This window comes from Ixodes scapularis, unplaced genomic scaffold (assembly GCF_016920785.2).
Source record: "Ixodes scapularis isolate PalLabHiFi unplaced genomic scaffold, ASM1692078v2 PGA_scaffold1__304_contigs__length_218370807, whole genome shotgun sequence".
NCBI classification, from domain to species: domain Eukaryota; kingdom Metazoa; phylum Arthropoda; class Arachnida; order Ixodida; family Ixodidae; genus Ixodes; species Ixodes scapularis.
The window spans coordinates 100429139-100448121 of record NW_024609846.1 but is presented as its reverse complement, the minus strand read 5'-3'; the positions used below and the strand labels follow the sequence as shown (position 1 = coordinate 100448121).

The 18983-nt window shown below is 44.9% G+C and overlaps 1 protein-coding gene across 1 annotated transcript in view; it reads left to right on the top strand.

Moving 5' to 3' along the window:
• The first annotated feature begins 3432 nt into the window (after nucleotides 1-3432).
• The window catches only part of LOC8030804 (piezo-type mechanosensitive ion channel component-like), a 48281-nt gene continuing 32730 nt past the window's right edge, over nucleotides 3433-18983 (top strand). Inside the window, exons 1-8 of the mRNA XM_042290279.1 lie at nucleotides 3433-3569; nucleotides 3904-3971; nucleotides 6363-6428; nucleotides 7823-8453; nucleotides 8896-8956; nucleotides 10072-10123; nucleotides 10867-11014; nucleotides 11729-11776. Of these exons, the coding sequence (XP_042146213.1) occupies nucleotides 7833-8453; nucleotides 8896-8956; nucleotides 10072-10123; nucleotides 10867-11014; nucleotides 11729-11776 (930 nt within the window). The 5' untranslated portion in view covers nucleotides 3433-3569; nucleotides 3904-3971; nucleotides 6363-6428; nucleotides 7823-7832. The remainder of the gene's footprint in view (nucleotides 3570-3903; nucleotides 3972-6362; nucleotides 6429-7822; nucleotides 8454-8895; nucleotides 8957-10071; nucleotides 10124-10866; nucleotides 11015-11728; nucleotides 11777-18983) is intronic.

Below are 18983 nucleotides of genomic sequence, written 5' to 3'. Positions count from 1 at the left end.
ACTTTATTCGATTTCGCCCCTTTGTCTTCAGCGTTCCCTTACTGGGGATCGACACAGCCTTTGGAAAGCTTTTTCCTCAAATCACAGCGATGAAATTATGGTAGGCCATTTCAGAGTACGCCTCGCGCCACACCCGAGCCGAGCATGTTATAATCGAGTTTCGTCACAAAATCTGATTAAGGGCTGAATTTCATACAAGAAGCGTTGCGCTCGAGTGTAACGAAAAATCGTTACACGCAGACCAAGACAATCATACGTAGAACTGAGATTTCCGGGACAAACTTAGAGCTAAAACCGGGACTAAATCGGGACCGGAAATGCCAAAACATAGGGACACTTTTCGGGACAATGTACGCTTCTGTGAGTACGCCTAGAATGTTTATTAGCGTCAAAATATTTATTATTCTTGTTTTATTATTCCGAAACACACGTCCTACTCTCGCACGTTGAAGGAAATGGTCAGGGAAATCTCAAGTGTTTGTTTTCCTAGGCTGCGCCTTTTCTCTGTTAACAAATTCTTAAAGTCGGAGAACGATCGCTCCTGTTCCAGAGACAAGCGGCAAAAACCTGACGGCTTGTTTGGAATCCAAGTCATAAATCTCATTTGGAGTTTTTGGGAAACGTGCCCACTCTATGGCAGGGTTTTTTCTCATGCTACCATTAGGAGCGTAAGCGGCACTATCGCTCGGCGGCCACCGACCGATAGGGTCACACACGCGCCTTCTAAAGCGTTGTATGTATCCAGCGCTTTAGAAGGCAGGGAAGGCAGCCGAATCATATAAGGCAGCGCATTCGGTTTGAACGCAGTTGAGTCGTTGACGAAAAAAATGCCACGCTGGATCCTCGCCGATACAAAAATATTATCAATGACTTAAAAGCACATTGTATACAGGCACTTCAGTTAAGCAACTGGCAACTTAATGAACAATCAGGACAGTATTACATTTTTCGAGATACTCAACGTAAAATCGGGACAAGTCGGGACACCTAATTTTACGAAAGCCAAATAGAAATTGCTCAATAGATGTGTACTGGTGGCTGACATTGTTATCGGGACACTTTTCAAACTCGGGACATGTCCCAGAAATCCCAGCTCTCACCATAAGGCATACGTGGCCCATAGCAGGCAACGCACAAGCGTAGAAATTATATAGAAGGCATAGGCATGCTTAAAGGCGCTGTGCAACGATATTCAGTTGGAATGTTTTTCACTATACACGAGCTTACTGGCACTAGTGGGACTCAAGGATACTCGCACGCAACGCCACTGGCCAAGAAACTCCTTTGTTGCGGTGAAATTTCAAGGACAAAAGCAATTATTTTCGTTCAATCTCTCCTTTGCAAAATTTGATGACGTAAGGTGGGGATCGCAGAACACCCAAGTGACGATATTTGAATGCGGTTCATAGATTGGACCCGAGCATTGCGTGGGCACTCGAATTGGGCTCGTGATAATTGCTAGCTCGAGAAGCATTCGGGTAGTCGCCCGCGCCCAATCGCTGCAACGACGACAATAGCCGAGCCATAACAATGTCTGGAACTCAGTGCGTGTCCTGTGCTTTGCCAACCCCAGCGCGTGGCTATGATCAACATTGGCGGCATATAATCGGCTCCAGATCGCGTGGCCGCTTGTTCTGGCTGCGAGTTGAGGGGGTGAACGCTGCTCGTTTTTCTTTAATTTTTTTCTGGGACTTCTATTGCGTGAAGCGAAAAACGAACGCGTGTTTCATAGGTCATTAACGTCAGGGATCTGTTCTAAGCGGTATTTGCGCAAAGTACAAAAATTGTTGCACAGCTCCTTTAATCATGTGAAGCGGAAACCGAAACCCGAAGCGTGTGATCCGCAGCACGACGTCTCTGCTCGCTGCCGCGAGATGAAATGGAACGGAAACAGCTGGTCTTCACGAAAGCCTGTGGTAGTAGGCGACCGTTGGGGCGTGCAGCTGGCTCCCGAATGACGAGGCGTCGTTCCCCACGTGATCTCACAATGTTAAGGGGCGGATCATAACTCACCAACAGACAGGCCGGTGGGCGTATGACGTCACGATTTCGCGCAGTAATCAATACATAGCGTAGCTGGCGCAATGAATGGGAGTTGTAGTAGATCGTTTTTCTCCTCCGCTACGATATCCATAAAGAAAACGCCGCAGCTGCGCATGCGCGCCTCCAGCCTTGTCTGCATAGTTCAAGATATTGTGGCGGATTACGGAGCGCTTTGCGGGTGCTTAGCGGGCAGCGGAAATGGTCTACTAAAACTTCCTAATGTCCTCCCCTCGCGGTAAGGCATCACGTGACATAACAGACGTCACTGCCCGCAGCGCAAAACACCCCCTGTATCAGGCGAAGCGTCGCGCGGCTTGAAGTCTCTACCCATAAAAGGAAAAGCGTGACGGTACCGCCCATATAAGGCGAAGCGAGTGCAGTGCCCTCGAAAGGTACACTCTCTCATATCAGGCACAGCCGGCACGGCGTGCCAGCGGCACTTGCCAGGCTTAGCTATAGGTTCGTTACACCTTCACGGTACCAGCACCATGGCGAGATAATTGCCTTAGATGGCACTTCAGAATTAAATTAAACTTGCCTTGGTCAGTCTCATAAACACATGACCAATCATACCGCACGCATAAAAACACACGACCCATTCTGTTTTCCAGAGTTTGATAAAGTAACCGAGACAAGTTTAAACTTTTTTTTTTTTTTTTCATTCTGTCCCTCGTGGCTGAAGGGCCTCCGCGGAAACTGCCAGTGTGGTAGAATTTGCTTAACTGGGTTGGACGCTTCACAGCTCCAATTTATATACCGCGTCTTTGAGCATCGCTTCCTGCGCGAAACCGGTGATTGGACTTGAGTGTAAATACGCTGAATGCTCACGCATGCAGTCGTGTAAATACGGGCTCTACTCGGATAGAAGGCGCAGCAGCCGCTAGGTTGCGCGCATGTTTGTAAAGGCTTACCGCTCATGTTTTGTTCAGCCATATACAACATACTCATATCATTCCATCCGGTTATGGTCGTCGAGCATTCTGTGCACATAGCGGCACCTTGACTACACCTATAAGTATACAATTCCTAATCATATGTTTCGGCATATACTTCATCAAACCGTTTTCCCGTAGCTGAGCGACTAGTCGAGTGGTCGAGCTTTTATTAATGCGAAGATTCGCTCGCTCTGCTTTACGCCATTGCCTTCTTTCTTAAAACAGCCGTGACTCAGGCATAGTTACTAAATACTACGGGGTTCACCCGATGCGAGCAAATATCTAAAACTAAACCTCGAGTTTGCGCATTTGTGTGTGTGTGAAAACCCCCTTTTTACACACACAAACAGGGGGTACGTGTGTGCTTTTGTGTGTGCGCGTCGGCGTGTGGTGCCTGATGTGTGTACGTTCGGTGCACATTATAGAGAAGTCGCCCTTTTGTCGATCCAGCTGACCAGCCTGCTGAACTTCACCTGGGCTCTTCTGGACAGCACGCTCATCAGCGCCACCGCCAAACTCAACTCGGTTTCCAAGCACCATCGCTACGTGGCGCGCAAACTGTCTGACGAGAAACGCGTCGTCAAGGAGAAAGTAAGCGATTCCCTCCGTACCGGTCGTCGTCTTAACGATCAGTCCCACTTATAGTAGACAAGGCCTGCTCATGACGTCATCGTTAGGTAGATCTGCAACCCGCCCCAAGCGGCAAACAAGCTTGGGGTGGTTGACAGTCTAAAAGGGTCTTGGAATCCCTCCTTGAATTTATCAGGGAAGTTAATAGTGGCTCCGCGTCCCTTGATCCCATCCTAACCCCATGCCCTTCCTCATTGATGCCTGATGGCAAGAGATGTGGTCGCTTCCCTTTGAAATTAATTAATGATGCTTTTTATTCAGTCATTGGTTCATTGGGTATACCTAACTTTTACAGTTCGTGAATGGTCTGGCGACCACACTTGGCGATTCTGCTTTGAAGACCAGGAAATTTCACTTCCATCAGTAAGGATATGTCCTTTTTTTCTTCATCATGTGAATGTTTGAAAGTTCGAGGCTCTTGACGGTATTCGCTCAACGCATCTGTTTTACGAATTATATAAGTACTTCGTTCTAAATAGTGGGAGGTGCTACTATTATTCTAATCGGACATAGTGTTGTCGTGTTTTGAAATGATAGAGCAACGTTACAAACCCGATGTCCAGAGGTTTTGTCACATAAACAATTTCGATATTTCTTTTATGTTACATTCCACAAGATTTTTTTTTTTTTTTGCCTTTAAGTTTTTTTTTTTTTTTTTTTCAGAGGTAAGCATATGTATGCCTCGATACAGATATGTCTATGCAATTCCCATAATTCACGACCATAATAAAGGAAGTTATGTTCGTCTATATATTCCTCTACAACTTGGAAGACATAATTGCAAGGAAGCCCTATACATCAAAAGAATTTCTTATCTAGTGCTGTCATAGAAGGTCGGTGACTAAGAGTCTTTTTTGTGGACCGACAACTAGTGCCTCTCAGTGCCTCTCTATGCCTCGACAATAATGCCTCTCAACAATGCCTTATTTATTGTGCTGGGTCATTCCACGGAAAACGATCCAGACCTAAACTCAACCCCCACAGATTCGGTCTAAAGCAATTGTATGTTCTATTGGTTATGAAAAGTAGCTTTTCCCATATATACTCCCTAAATTTTTTTTTTAATTATTTGACACTTTGAATTGTGAAGAAATAAACTCCAAGGGGAAGAAAAATGTTTTTTTTTTTTCTTTTCTTTTTGTTCGAAAAGATATGAAACGAGATTGCGAAATATACACAGTTTTTAGCAGGTCGATATATACTTTTCGAGTGTTTTTTAGGGGGCAGCTGCGTTAAAATTTTCATAAAAAAACATGTTCCCCTTTTTATTAAAAAAACACGATACCTTTAGAATTGGCTTACAACTTATGTGTTTTGTAGTAAGGGAAATATGGTATATTTAAAGTTATAATCAGATACAATTGTGTAATTGTGTTTCCCGAAATAAATTTACAATATTAAACATATAACAAAAATACGTGGCTTAAAAAAATCACGATCATAACCGAAACATCACGTGCACCATATTTTCAACCACGAAGAGTTACTACATTTAACCCTTACGCCCTTATTAAAATTGTTTCTCGCTATAGCACAGCTAGGGGGTTCTTTTCGGCCTCTGGCTGGCCAAGAGAACATGCCAAGCCTTCTATCTGCGTCTGGTGCACGCCCTGGCTCTGCCCACTCCACCCATTGACCAAACTCTCTCTCTATACACAACTCTAGGTATGACGTCAGACCCAGCGATTAGTTTTCTCGGTTTCTCTCAGTCATACGTAAGCACTATTTTTATTTGAAACTCATAGTAATTAAATTGTCCGCAAAAAAATAATTAATGAAGTTGTTTTTTGTTGTTTACTCGGAGCTGTTTTTACCAAATACATTTCTTGTCCCAGAAGACTATCTTGAGTCGGGCTTCTTGAGACCAACGGGAGACTACGCGAAAAGAAACTGGGAGAGGAGAAGACGAGAGCGTGCAGTGACGTCAGAATGCCGAGCTCCGGTTGGAAGGATTAGTGGGTAGACCTACAGCTAGTCTCCCCTGCACTCGTTGAACGCGTTAGAACGCGGAACGCCAGTGTCTGGCGTTTGGCTTTCCCATTCAAACGCGTTCAACGACTGCAGTGGAGAAAAAGGCTGCCTTTGTCTGCCCTGCACTCGTCGAATTCGTTAGCACGTGTAACGCAGGCGTCCGGCGTTTGGCTGTCACATTTCCATGTGTTCGACGAATGCGGCGGCGACAAAGGCAGCTGTCTATCCACTAAACATTCGAATCAAAGCTCGGCGTTCTGAGATCCCCGCGCGCTCTGGTCTCCTCCTCTCCCTCAGTTTCTTGGCTCACTGGATAATTGAGAAGAATATGTTGACCTTCTAAAAACGCTGTTTATTTCGCAGTCTCGTTTCATACCTTTCTGAAAAGCTTTGTTTTTTACACCCCCGATCGGCGCCTGAAATTTGAAGGTATTGAAAACAAAAAGTATTGTTCTAGCAAAACTATCTCGGCACAGTTTTTCTACACCGAATCCGGGGGGGGGGGGGGGGGGGGGGTCGAATTTAGGCCTGAATCGTTTGGCGTGGGATGACGTCCCAGCTACCTGTGGAACAAAAAGAAAATGCAGTGTTTTCTTGAGGTTTTTACATGTGAGGGGGGGGGGGGGGGCTGGAGCCCCATAAGTCCCCCCCCCCCCTGGCTACGCTTCTGGTAGCCATATAAGGCAATAATTATTAATATTGGATCCCGCTACTCCTTCAAACAACTGCGTGGAACCGTGCTTTGGCTGCCGAAGGTAACTGTTGTTGTCTTTTGTAATTCAGGCACACTCAGGACTTTACCTCTGGTAGAACTTTTGGTAGAAGAGGAAGTGAGGAGCTTTTACTGAGGTAAGTCATGGAAGAAAGGTAGGATGTATAACAACCGTTTTCCTGGCAATACTCGTATGTTCTTTTATTATATGAAACAATCGATAGGTCGATTTCACTAAACATTCAGCGCATGTTTGACGGCGCCATAACCAACGTTTTCATATCTATCAGTTGACAAGCTCCACGGGAGGGCGTCATTCGAAAACGGCTGTTTTCTGTTGCTTGCATGCAAACAGGTACAGGCGGATAGCGTTTCTAGCGCCACCATGCGGCAAGCCTCCACGCGGGCAATGCTAGATAACTGTTTTCGAGCGACGCTCTTTTTTCGCAAGCTTATGACAAAACTTTATGTTTACGATAAAAACCAAACTAGTATCACTTTTTGTCGCAGGCAATGTGTAATCCAACGTGCCAACGATTTCGCCCCAACTGTCCATAGAGCGGGCTGATAGCGTAGTAAGCGCCACCAAACAAACGCGCCACACAAACACAAACACACACACAAAAAAAAGCGTTCACGTTTTAGGTAAAGTTACTGGATCTTAGGATCCAGTAACTTTACTGGATCTTAGGATCCAGTGATTTTAGTCTCACTGACTTTGATCTAATAACGATGGCTATAACTGTATTCCAGAGAAAGCAGACAACGGTGCAAGAGACAGCTCGTGCAGTCTCGTGCTCCTCTCGTGCAGACCCTCAGCGGTGTCGTCGTACGTGTAGAGACTGCAGTTCCCACAATGTATGGCAACATAGTAGCGCAACAAGACAGACGTGAAAACGGTCTATGAGAGGGAGAAAAAAAATATCAGATTTTAGAATACTCGTCGCAGTGACATTATTGCTGAAAAGACGTGCAGGTAGATTTCTTAGTGCTGTATAAATATTCGTAAACTTCGATTTTCATTAAACAAAAATTTTTTTATTTCATTACAACGTTGCGCTCACTTAAAAACAAAAATTCAGGGGACTGGGTAGAACTGCGTCTGTACAAAGAAGCATGGTATTATTTTTCTCTTTTTTCTTTACAATATATGCAAGTTCAACAGAAAGACATGCAATTACCGCATTGACCCGTAACTGATTCTCGCTGATAAACTGCTAGCAGTGCAACGCATTGATCTACCAGCAGCTCATAAATGAAATTGATGATAACGAACGAAATGGTCAACTTCTTAATCCTCCAGCTAACGAGAAGGCCGTCCTGTCTTTTCCCCCTTTTTTGTGTTAATTGTTTGCAACATGCTTCTGCTACTGAAGGCGTTAAAATTGGGCAATCTCAGTTATATGCGTGGATTACCCATCTTACGATAAATGGTAGAATGAGTAATTTTACAAACATTTCCATCATCAAAATAATCTAGCTTGGACGATGCATTCGTAAACGTTCGCCCCACATCTGTGTTTTTCCCTAGCAAAAGAGCGATGATTATGGACAGCCCGGACGCGGTGGACGCCAACCAAAGGTACCCGTCTCCCGTTCGCTTCCTGATCGCCTGCTACCACGCCATGATCTCTCGCTCCGAAGTTGTCTGCTACCTGCTGATCGTGCTGAACCAGCTCAAGTCGGCCAGTCTCCTCTCGCTTCCCCTCCCGCTCATGGTCTTCCTCTGGGGTTCCCTGTCCGTGCCGCGCCCCACCAAGACCTTCTGGATAACGATCATCACCTACACGGAGGCCATCATCGTCGTTAAGTACTTCTTCCAGTTTCACTTCTTCGACTGGAGCTACCGAGAGTCTGTGACTGTGCCCTTCGATCCCCAACGCATCCTGGGCGTCGGCAGGCGGGAGGGTCACAGCGATTACGCCATCTACGACCTCCTGCTTCTGCTTTTCGTCTTCTTCCACCGATTCATGCTCAAGAGCCTGGGCCTCTGGAAGGACAGCGAGCGGGGCGTGGGCGCGCCCATTACTCCTCCGGGAGCTCCAGAAGCGCCTGAAGGGCGCTTCTACACGCCTGGCCGGAGGTCCCTTACAGCTCGCCGGGATGAGGTCTTTCCTCTCGCATCAGGAAGCATGATGGACGTGCGTACGGGACACGAAAAGGTAAGAGGGTGCCTTGTGCTATGACGAATGTTTTCGTTTTTCAATCACATCAACACTCGCGCGAAACAAAAATAATTATAAGGTTTTGTAGTCATTAGTAATATGTTTCAAATAAACACTTTCATCTTAAACTTTTCTCTATCATCGTGAAGCTGCTGTTGCTGATGTACATACGTCAACTGATTTGCTTGCGCGTTGTTGTTGTTTTTCAGAAAAGCTGCTTATGGCTAGGGTCCCATGGATTTTTCGTTTGCGTCAACAAGAACTCTATTTCCCCCCCTAAATTTAGCGGAAAAGTGTTCCCGCCAAATTTAGTCTTGCAATCTTGCAATCTTGCAAGATTGCATCTTGCAATCTTGTAAAATTCACTCTTCTACATCGATTATTTCTGTTTATTGGATTGTGTCAACCAAATTAAATCTTTTTTGGGGTACTCTTGCAGATCACGAATTTCAATGCACGGTACACGGACACCAGCTCCTCGGTTTTCCGCGATGTTGAAGGTTGGTGTTCTCGGCTGGAATACCGTGCAGTGTTGACACTCAAACAAGCTAAAGCCTTCGAAAAATATGCACGGTCAAAACATGGAGGTGAACTCCTGAAGAAGAGCTCTTGTAGGAAAAGGCGGATCGGTGACTAAATGTGTTATATATAATATTCACTGAGAGGCTTAAGAAACACAGGCCGTACTTTATTATGTTGACGTTTTTTGCTTCGTTATTTGTTCTTCCATGTTCTTAACGGTTAATGCAGGAATTTCCCTGACTGTGCGGAACTTTATTGAAATGCTCGAGACTCGCCATGCCATGCATTCCTTAAATTGTCAGTGAATATAGCTCTTAACAGCTCGTTTGACGTAAAGCAAAGCTCGTGTTGCAAAACCCAAGGATTCTAGGTTTAGTCTCTAGTCTCTCTACCTCTGACTGTTTACATCTGGATCGCGATAGCAAGCGGGCGTGTATCACCATTGCATGCATCATGCGCGCTAAAGACTCCGCGCTCGTAGTCGTCGAACTACACTGGCTAAAGTACTCGTCCACAACGCAACATTATGGCAGATGGACCACACGATGTCTTTACGAACCTAATATGGTTGCTCGGTCTCTTTTAATGCACGAATAATTTGGCTTGAATCCCACCTGAGATAGAGCGAAAACGACTCTGGCGTGGAATCGCTCTTGCGAAAATCCCCGCCACTTTGAGCACTTCCCTTAAATCATTAACATATAGGCATTTATAATGACCCCACGAAAGGGGATATACTAATTCGTCGGAAAATATCCTGGCGGTCGGGATACAAGTGATCTTAATATTTTCTCAGGTGCCTCAACGGCACAATATATTGAGTAAACTTTTTGTGGCGGAGGTACTTTACGATCTTCCACTTGAAAAATGAACGGTATTTTGCAAATTTTATACCTAATGATGCCCGACCAAATTAACCTTTTTTTTAATTCGAGTGTTGTTTTTTTATAATTTTAAGGCATCGGTTATACCAACTACTCGCATTTCTTGAGTGTCATGTGCCTGTTTAGTCAGTGAGAGTTTTAATGTAATGTGGCGAGAACCGCAATTTTAATTTCCTCGTTGTCTTCGAATCCTCTTTTTCAACATGTAGATAGAGGCAACCTAGATGGATACTTCCTCTACGTCACCATGAATTTTAATGGGTACGTCTAATTACCTTGCCTTCAAAATAATCTAGTAACGCCCTTGAATTATTACTGATAAGCTTTCTATTAGAACATAGAGCTTCCTTCAAACAAAGTGAAATATTGGAACATCGCTGATTTTCCATCATCAGCGATCGGGGATACCGAGAAAGTAGCTGCATTTTTGGGAAAGGCTCCGATGGGAGGGAGTATTACTATAAATTACTGTATTTTGTATAAGAAATCAAAAAAAAGTTAAGGATTTCTTTTTTTTAGGGGGTTGTGTGTGTGAGTGTAAAACGTTTATTGAGCCTGCAGCAGTAGCCCTAGACTACCGGACGGGGGGTTAATAATTAGCTGCAACAAATGCAACTGAAACACGAAAAAAACACCCAATGCAAACCCTCGATGTACTTATCTCCTCTCTTTGTTTCGGTATGTTTGCCAGTGCCAAGTATGTTCTTTGTGACATAGCTGAAAACGTCATTATTTTTAAATATATATTCCACCTATCATAAGGATCTCGTCACTTAGAGAAGAGCATCCCCCTTACCAAACACCTTCCTCATCTTGGTAAACACGACCATCCCATCCCGACCGAAAAAACTGCGCTTCCAAAAACTTTTTTTTTGTATTTTGAAGGAATAACACAGGTTTTCGCAATAGAGTAAAGCTCACCCGCGTGAATCTTTCCTAATATATTTTATTGATTTCTCTTTCTCTTTCTTTTTCTCTGTCCCCCCCCCCCCCCCCATGTTCAGCATTTCACGCTATCTGGAGCCCTTCCGCACCTTCTTCCAAAACCTGCTGAACCCGCTGCACAGGGTGACAACGGACGTATATGCCTACATGTTTTTCTGCGATTTCATCAACTTCTTCATTATGGTCTTCGGCTACTGGGCTTTCGGAGTACGTGCAACCAAACTCTCACCCTTGATCTGAACACCAAAGCATCGCTCAATCCGTATCACAAGTTCGGTGCAGTGTTATTGAATGAATTCAGAGGTTTCTTTTCATATATGAACTTATAAAACGAGGTCATTTTGAACGTTTGCGCTTCTGACCTAAACCCTTATTCAGGCTGCTGAAAACTTGTTGCGTAGCTTTGTCAAAAGGAATTACAAGAATGGCATTTTCTCACGTAAATTGACAGTTTCGGCTTTTTTCGGAGTGTGAACGTCGGAGTATATTATATAAAGGAACATTTTCCCACAGTAGTGTGTAAACTTTAGCTACTAGAAACAAAATTGCAACAAAGTTGTTAACTAATATGACAGCACCTTCCATTCGATTTGCGGAGCAGCATTTAGTTGTCGAAATACAAACAATTGCTCGAGCATAATTTTGAAGACGGAAAACGTCTCTAATTGGAATGTTCTAACTAAAAATATTTGTTAAAAAATAATTAGTGGTTTTTAGCTAATTAAACCTATTTCCACTTTACGTTCGTAACCATACGGCCGCCGCGGCCGATAGCGTTATCCCGATAGGAATCATTTTCTTATTTTTGGTCTCATTTTTTTTACGTATTTGTCATCTTAGGAAACAATGCCGTGTCTAGGCATGTAACGTTTGCAAGGGGAGCGTAACTGCCCTGTTGACATGATACCCACCCTGTTTCAGACGGGAAACTCAGAACACAGCGTGGCATCTTACTTTCAAAAGAATGAGGTATGTCAATTACCCTTCACTCTCAGTCCCCAGAATTGAAATTACAAAGGAACAACTCAAAGAACCCAGAATATATCTCATAGTCATAACGCAACATTGTCGTTGGACTTGTTGTTGATCATTGCTACATGCGGATAGCGTGTGACTGGGCCTACGCTGGAAGTCTGGGGACCTATGCTTTGTTAAATTATTTCGCGAATTGCAGATTCAAATCGCAGGGAAAGCGAAGTGGTGTGCCATAATCGGAGAACACATATCGCCATAACCGCGATCTCCATTTCCCAGGTGCCCGTGCCGTTTCTCTTGATACTGTTGGGGCAGTTCGCGCTCATCGTGATCGACCGAGCGCTCTATCTGCGCAAGTTCATCCTGGGCAAGCTTGTATTCCAAGTCTTCCTCGTGTTCATTATTCACATCTGGATATTCTTCATTCTGCCGGTCATTTCCCAGCGCTCTTTTGTGGAAGATATGAGCCTTCCGCCTAAACTTTGGTACTTCCTCAAGTGCATATACCTGCTACTGTCCGCCTACCAGATTCGCTGTGGCTACCCTACGCGAATCCTGGGAAACTTTCTCTGCAAAAAATATACCATGGTCAACTATGTTCTATTCAAAGGGTGAGTTAGTGCGCCATGCGCACTTTATATACCGAGAGTAAGCGTCAGTCCATTTGTTCCCAGTGGCATGCTAGCCTACGTGGTGTTGTTTGTCACATTTGCTTATTTAGATTGCCAGCAATCTACGTGTTCGTCAAGCCAGAACGACTTTTGTGGTTCTGGCTTCGTATTGTTTTGTTATTATTATTTAAGTCAAGTGTAGAAATTACCTGTTTTAGACCTTGTAAAGACGTTGACAATTCTCTGTAACACCGAATTAGGGCGCAGCTCTTGAGGAGGAGGGGGTGTGGGGAGAGTATGCTCGTGTGATTTCACCAGCGTGACTTCACTCGTGACCCTCGCGACGTCACTCGTGACCTCGTGACGTCAATCGGTGCCTTCGTGACGTCACACGTGACCCTCGTGACGTCACTCGTGACCTTCGTGACTTCACTGGCGACCTTCGTGACGTCATTCATCACCCTCGGGACGTCACTCATGACCCTCGTGACGTCACAGGTGACCCTCGTGACGTCACTGGTGACCTTCGGGACGTCACTGGCGTCACGAGTGACTTCATTCGTGTTGTCACTCGTATCGTGACGTCATTCGTTACCCTCGTGACGTCACTGGTAACCTTCGTGACGTCACGCGCAACGTAACGTGTGACGTCACGCGGTTAAGCCGACGGCGTCGTTGACACCGCTCAACCCGAAAACGGGCGCCTAACAGCTGCGCTCTAAAACAATAAATTTCAGACGAGAGCGACCTCTCACATTCTTTGCACTTCTTACGAGTCTTCTTTTTGTTGTTTTTCTAAAACAATTTAACGTCACATTACAAACAGTGTTAACAAGCCCGAGTAATTCATAATTCACGAGACACTGAATTGTGGCAAATAGAATGCACACTAAAAATATTACACTCTTAAAGGTGTGCATCAGCTTGTCCTAAGAATTAATTCTCTTGGGTTTGCAGGTGTAAACCAGCACCCTTAGAATGCGGCCTATATGCCGGACAATTGAAAATCACTCACTGTATCTGTGACTGCCTAAAACTTTAATTCGATTATTCGCCGCCCTTTAATCGATTAATCGGTTTCGTTCATTGCCATTTATAATAATTGGAGGAAAACAATCAACATTACTTTTTTTTGCCTTTGCTGAATATGTGATAAACGGCCCAATGAAGAATTTTAGATCTTAAATCAACCTTGGTGTGGAGTTGAGAACAGTCAGAAGACACCCACAGTCACAAATTACTTGAGCCGCTGAGACATAAAAGTTCGTGGATATTTTCCAGTAAGAGTGACTTCCCTCGAGTATTCACAATAGTCTCTGCTACGCTAAACGGACACTCGCACGGCGTTAAAGTGACTTGGACACGTATAAGCCTCTCCGCTTGTTTGGAATTACAAATCTCGTCTCTATAGAGCTTACTTTAGGTCAAAATTTCACCCAAGTTTGCCTTCATACAGGTGTGCTCGTTCAAGTCTCCTTGGTGAAAGCGTTACATTTTTACTTTTTTTTTGTCGATATTTAACCGATTAACTGGTTCAAAACGTATTCGCGATTAAGGAATTCGTTGATTAATCGGTGGGTTAATCGATCAAGTGCCCACCTCGAGTAATTAGGCTACAAAGAGGTTGCTTTTTGCTCATCGATGTTTTATAGGAAGTATAAATTTTCGAAGTGCAAGAAATTTATGTAAGTAAAAAAAAAGCATTGCTGCATGCAATGATAATTTCATATACTAACTGAACCAACGCCACCTAAATCCTCTTTTGCTATTATAAACGGCATATTACTGATAATAAGGGACTCAGAACGGTGTAACAATGGGTGGAAGTCTTTGGGACAACCTTTTTTACACCCTTACGGGTTTAATCTTTGTGATCTGCGAGTGTAAAACATGTAGGCGAGGAATAGTACACCTCTGGTTCTTGTGATGACGCTGAAGGTACATGCTGGTTCCGTTCCTATATGAGCTGCGCTGTCTCATGGACTGGATCTGGACGGACACCCATATGAACCTCGGCGAGTGGCTTAAAATGGAAGACATTTTCGCTAACCTATTTCCTATAAAATGTCTGCGTCGTGACGACGAGGAGTTTCCTGTGCCCAGGTAAGCCCACCTTACCATCCATGAAGATAAAGACCCATCCATGTCTTATACGCACTGACTTCGTTTCACCTTACGGTGAGCCGTAGCCAACGCTGCGAACCATCGAACGCAATCCCGCGCTCTGAACGTATTACCCCTTACAAAAATGGCATATCTGGACTTATATAAAAACATATATGGTTATATAAACAAAAAAGGCATATCTGGCCATATGAAGCACATCAGTTTATATAAGCCTATAAAGCATATCTAGCCAGATATGCCCAATTGTTTTATATATCCATATCTGAGTATCCCAAATACGGGTATATCTGCCTCCTTAAAAGGCCAGATATGCCCAATTGTTTTATATATCCATATCTGAGTATCCCAAATACTGGTATATCTGCCTCCTTAAAAGGCCAGATATGCCCCAATAAAATAAGGCAACCTTTATATATACAGGGTGTTTCAGAGAACGCAGGCCAAATCGCTCCTGCGAAAACTACTCATCGCAACGAAAAAAAAGTTGTGGCGTTTTGGTCCTGGGTCAGGGACCATTGAGAAAAATGATTAAAGTCCGGGATAATTAAGTTGCTAATTATTTTTGCGTAATTAACTTTTTTAATATTGTGTTTAAGGGCATGGTTTAAATTGGAAATTTTCTCAACATCATCGAAAAGCACTAAATCAACAAATTGCAGGACGATACAAGGCATGCGAAGCATTTTACGGTTTTCTGAAAAACCGCACAAAATCGACGGGTTTTTAAGTTTCGGTTTGCTATCGGAGCGCATCTCAGCCCCGGCGGCGATAGTGCAACCAACCTCTGCTGCGCTGTCATCGCGCGACGCAGCAGAGGTTGGTAGCACTATCTCTCCACGGGGCTCGGTGCCGCCGGGGCTGAGATGCGCTCCGATAACAAGCCGAAACTTAAAAACCCGTCCATTTTGTGCGGTTTTTCAGAAACCGAAAAATGTTTTGCGTGCCTTCTATCGTTCTGCAATTTGTTAATTTAGTGCTTTTCGATGATGCGACGCGATTCTCTAATTTAAACCATGCCCTTAAACAAAATATTAAAAAGTTAATTACGCAAAATTAATTAACAACTTAATTATCCCGGACTTTATTAATTTTCCTGAATGGGCCTCTGGCCCAGGACCAAAACGACACAAGCCTTTTTTCGTTGCGATAAGTAGTTTTCGCAGGAGCGAATTGGCCTGAGTTCTTTAAAAAAAACTGTATATTGTTGTCTTCTACAAATAACTACCAAAAGTAACTTCTCATCTGTGTAAGAAAAATACCAATTCGATATTGAGCATGTACCAACTTTTATTAATTTTTGCATGAGCTGCGTTTAACGCCTCTCTTGATTTCACTCAACTTAATTCCCAGGGAAAGCAGGATTATCGACATTCGCTTAACGAATGTCGATGAAACGTTAATGGCGACAGAAACATGTGCCCATGAAACGTGTATCTACGAGAAGGTGGCCGTGGAACGTGTTATCACGAAACGCCGGGCAAATGAAAAAAATCAGTATTGTACCTGCAGTTGTGACATAATTTTAGAATTTCGGAGAAATTATTCTTCCGGCTGCCAGGAGATAGACACGGCCTTATCCTAGAGGTAATCTGGGAGAGTACCTTTAGGAAAACAATCTATTGTCGCGAAGTAGGTTGAAGCGCACTTACGTTGACGTGATGGGACTTGAAAGGTCTAATCCGACATATATGTCGACACGCCCACGGAAGAACCACCACTCAAACACAAAAACGAGAAGGAAGGTGTCCGTGAAGATTCAAAATGATGTAGCACAAGCTGTCATTTGTAGAACCGAACACTAAACACATCACACAAAATTAGGTCCGGCAGAACGCATTCCGATATTGCCAATTGCTAATGCGTCATCCGTCAAGCCACGCGACAACGCACCTTCTACTACGCTTTCAGCGTAGGGAGAGAGAGAAAAGGAGAGAAGGAGAGGCCAAAATGGGAGTGCACACACAAAAGGCTTAACTTCTGGGGGGCATCAACGACCACAACGAGCGGATTTGTCACTTGTACCGAGGTTGGTAGTGCAGTGAATGCTATGTGTGGGGCCTTAGGCCATAGAGTAATATACACAAGGTAAAGAGCGGACACTGCCATAGGCCCCAGCGGCCCAGATAGAGCAGTGACAACTAGCGCTCTTAGCGGACGGTATGAAACACAATCTGGTTCCGGTTCCGGTCAAGTTAGTTTCGGTTTCGGTTTGGGCATTTTTGTTTCGGTTTTTTGGTACCCTTCTCCTTCTCTTTTTCTTTCCTTCTCGCCTCCCTCCTCGCTAGGCTCTCGGGAGCTCCTTGGCTCCGGAGCCGATGATTCTTTTTTTTGTTGTTTTTATGTTATAAGTTTTGCAATATTCGATATAAGTTTTGCAAAATGTGTAATGTGTCGAATAAAAGTTCAACTTATTGAACACATTGAAGTACATAATCGCCACATTGACTCCTGGCTGGTGGAGCATTTTGAGAGGTTTTGGGGTCAACAACAGTAAGTGGTTTGAAAACATTTTATTGGACCACATTCATATGTACATTATTTACTTCAGAAGCTCTGTATGTTTTATAAGAAATAGATAATCACAAAAATAAATGAGTATGAAGGAGTTCGGCATATCGTACACTTCGTAATAGATTTTTAGCGGAGTCAAGTTTACAAAAGCTTTCCACAGGGAACATGCTGAATGATCCATTCACCTTCACGCCGACTCGGGCACGGTAAGTAAGTGCAGAAATAAACAAGACATCGCTATCATTACCAGGCGAAGCACACACCGGATAGTACAAATTCCAAATTACCGGCTAATATAAAACACACGAAATGGCATAGCCTGAAACTCGCTGCGGCTGCCTGTCGGGGCACGGCTGCCTGTCGGGGCACGGCTGCCTGTCGGGGCACGGGAAGGGTTGATGTGTCGTGGGTAGTGGCGGTCCCGCCGGGGCGGGGTGTCGCCGCTGCTGCTGGAGCTGTGATCTGAGTCGTCCGGGATGCGGGCTCGGTACCGGCCGGCCGGGTCCTGGCTGGAAGGGTATCCTCGGAAGATGAGGTCCTCCTCATCGTCATCGGTCGTCTCTCCAGGGATGGGCTGAGCCACCTCGGTGATACGAGTACGTCGGGTAGGAGGCGCCTCCGGGAAGGCAGCCCTAAGGGCGAGCGTGAGTGCGGAGACGAGCTCCTGGGTCGCCGGCGCCGGGGTGCCGGAGGGTCTGGAGGCCACCGGGTTGGATGGCGGAGCGGGTACCGAGCTAAAGGGGACCCTACTCGTAGGGCCAGGCGGCGTAACTGCTGGCATAGGGCTTCCATCCTCGGGTGCTCCTGTACGGGATGTAGGTGGACGGGCTGACTGAGACCGGAGGGATCTCTCGTTCTTCCTTGGGGGCATCGGAAAACTGCCGCACGTAGTCTTGAGGTCTCGAGCCCCACTGAAACCTGGATCCGAGAGCAACACGGGAGGGGTCTCGCTCCGAGTCAACCAACTGGCAGAGAGAGGAAGGCGTTTGTTTTTACAGTGGATGCCTCCTCTCCCCCCTCCGACATGCCCCCAGCCAATCCCAGAAGGGAATGCTTTTGACCTGCAGAACATTGTATATACCACCAAGGTTACACATACTGTAAGGGTCAAATAAACTCCAAATATATGAGCCACACTTGTTTTTAATGTTTCACTGCCGTTTGGTATGGCACCTCTCAGCAAAGTGTTCACGTTCTGAAGAGTTTGTTTTTCTTCTTCATGCTACTGTACAGTGCAATACAGCTAAACAAACAGATTGCAAACCCACCAGGGTATGCAATCAATTTAGGCCCGAGGCAAGATAACCTTAAAATGCTGAAAGATATTGGTGTCCATAAACCAAAGTGACATGGAAGAAATCGTTTTTGCTATAGTTTGTTGCAACCTAAGACCGAAGGGCGAGGGTAAGACGGGCCGGGGAGGAGGGAGCAGACGGAACGCTGGAGAAGAAAGGGGAAACCTCCTTCTCTCCTTAGCGTTTCGTGTTCCGTCTGCTTCCTCCTCCCCGGCCCGTCTTACCCTCGCCCTTCGTTCTTAGGTTGCAACGGACCATAGTTCTCATTTCAAAATGTTATGCTTCGATCAAATGTTGTAAGGACTGCCTTAGAATCTATACGTACCTTGGGTCACGTGGAATTCGAAAAAACTTGACATGTGGCTTCTTTGTTTTCCCATTGTTGGCACACCAGACCACGCAGCAGTAACTTCCGTAGGACATAATCTGGGCCAGCGGGGGAGGGAGAGTTTAACATCTACTGAAGCCTAGCCAATGGCGCGTTCCTTTAGTTCAACGGAAGGTAGCACAATAGCGGCTGGTGAAAAAATAAACTGATGGAGATTTAAACAATGTCACAAGATATTGCCATGACGCAATGTTACAATAAACCCATGACACGTATTAACACAGACGGGTGAAAGAAATATTGTGAAGTTTGTGAAGTTTACGCAATCT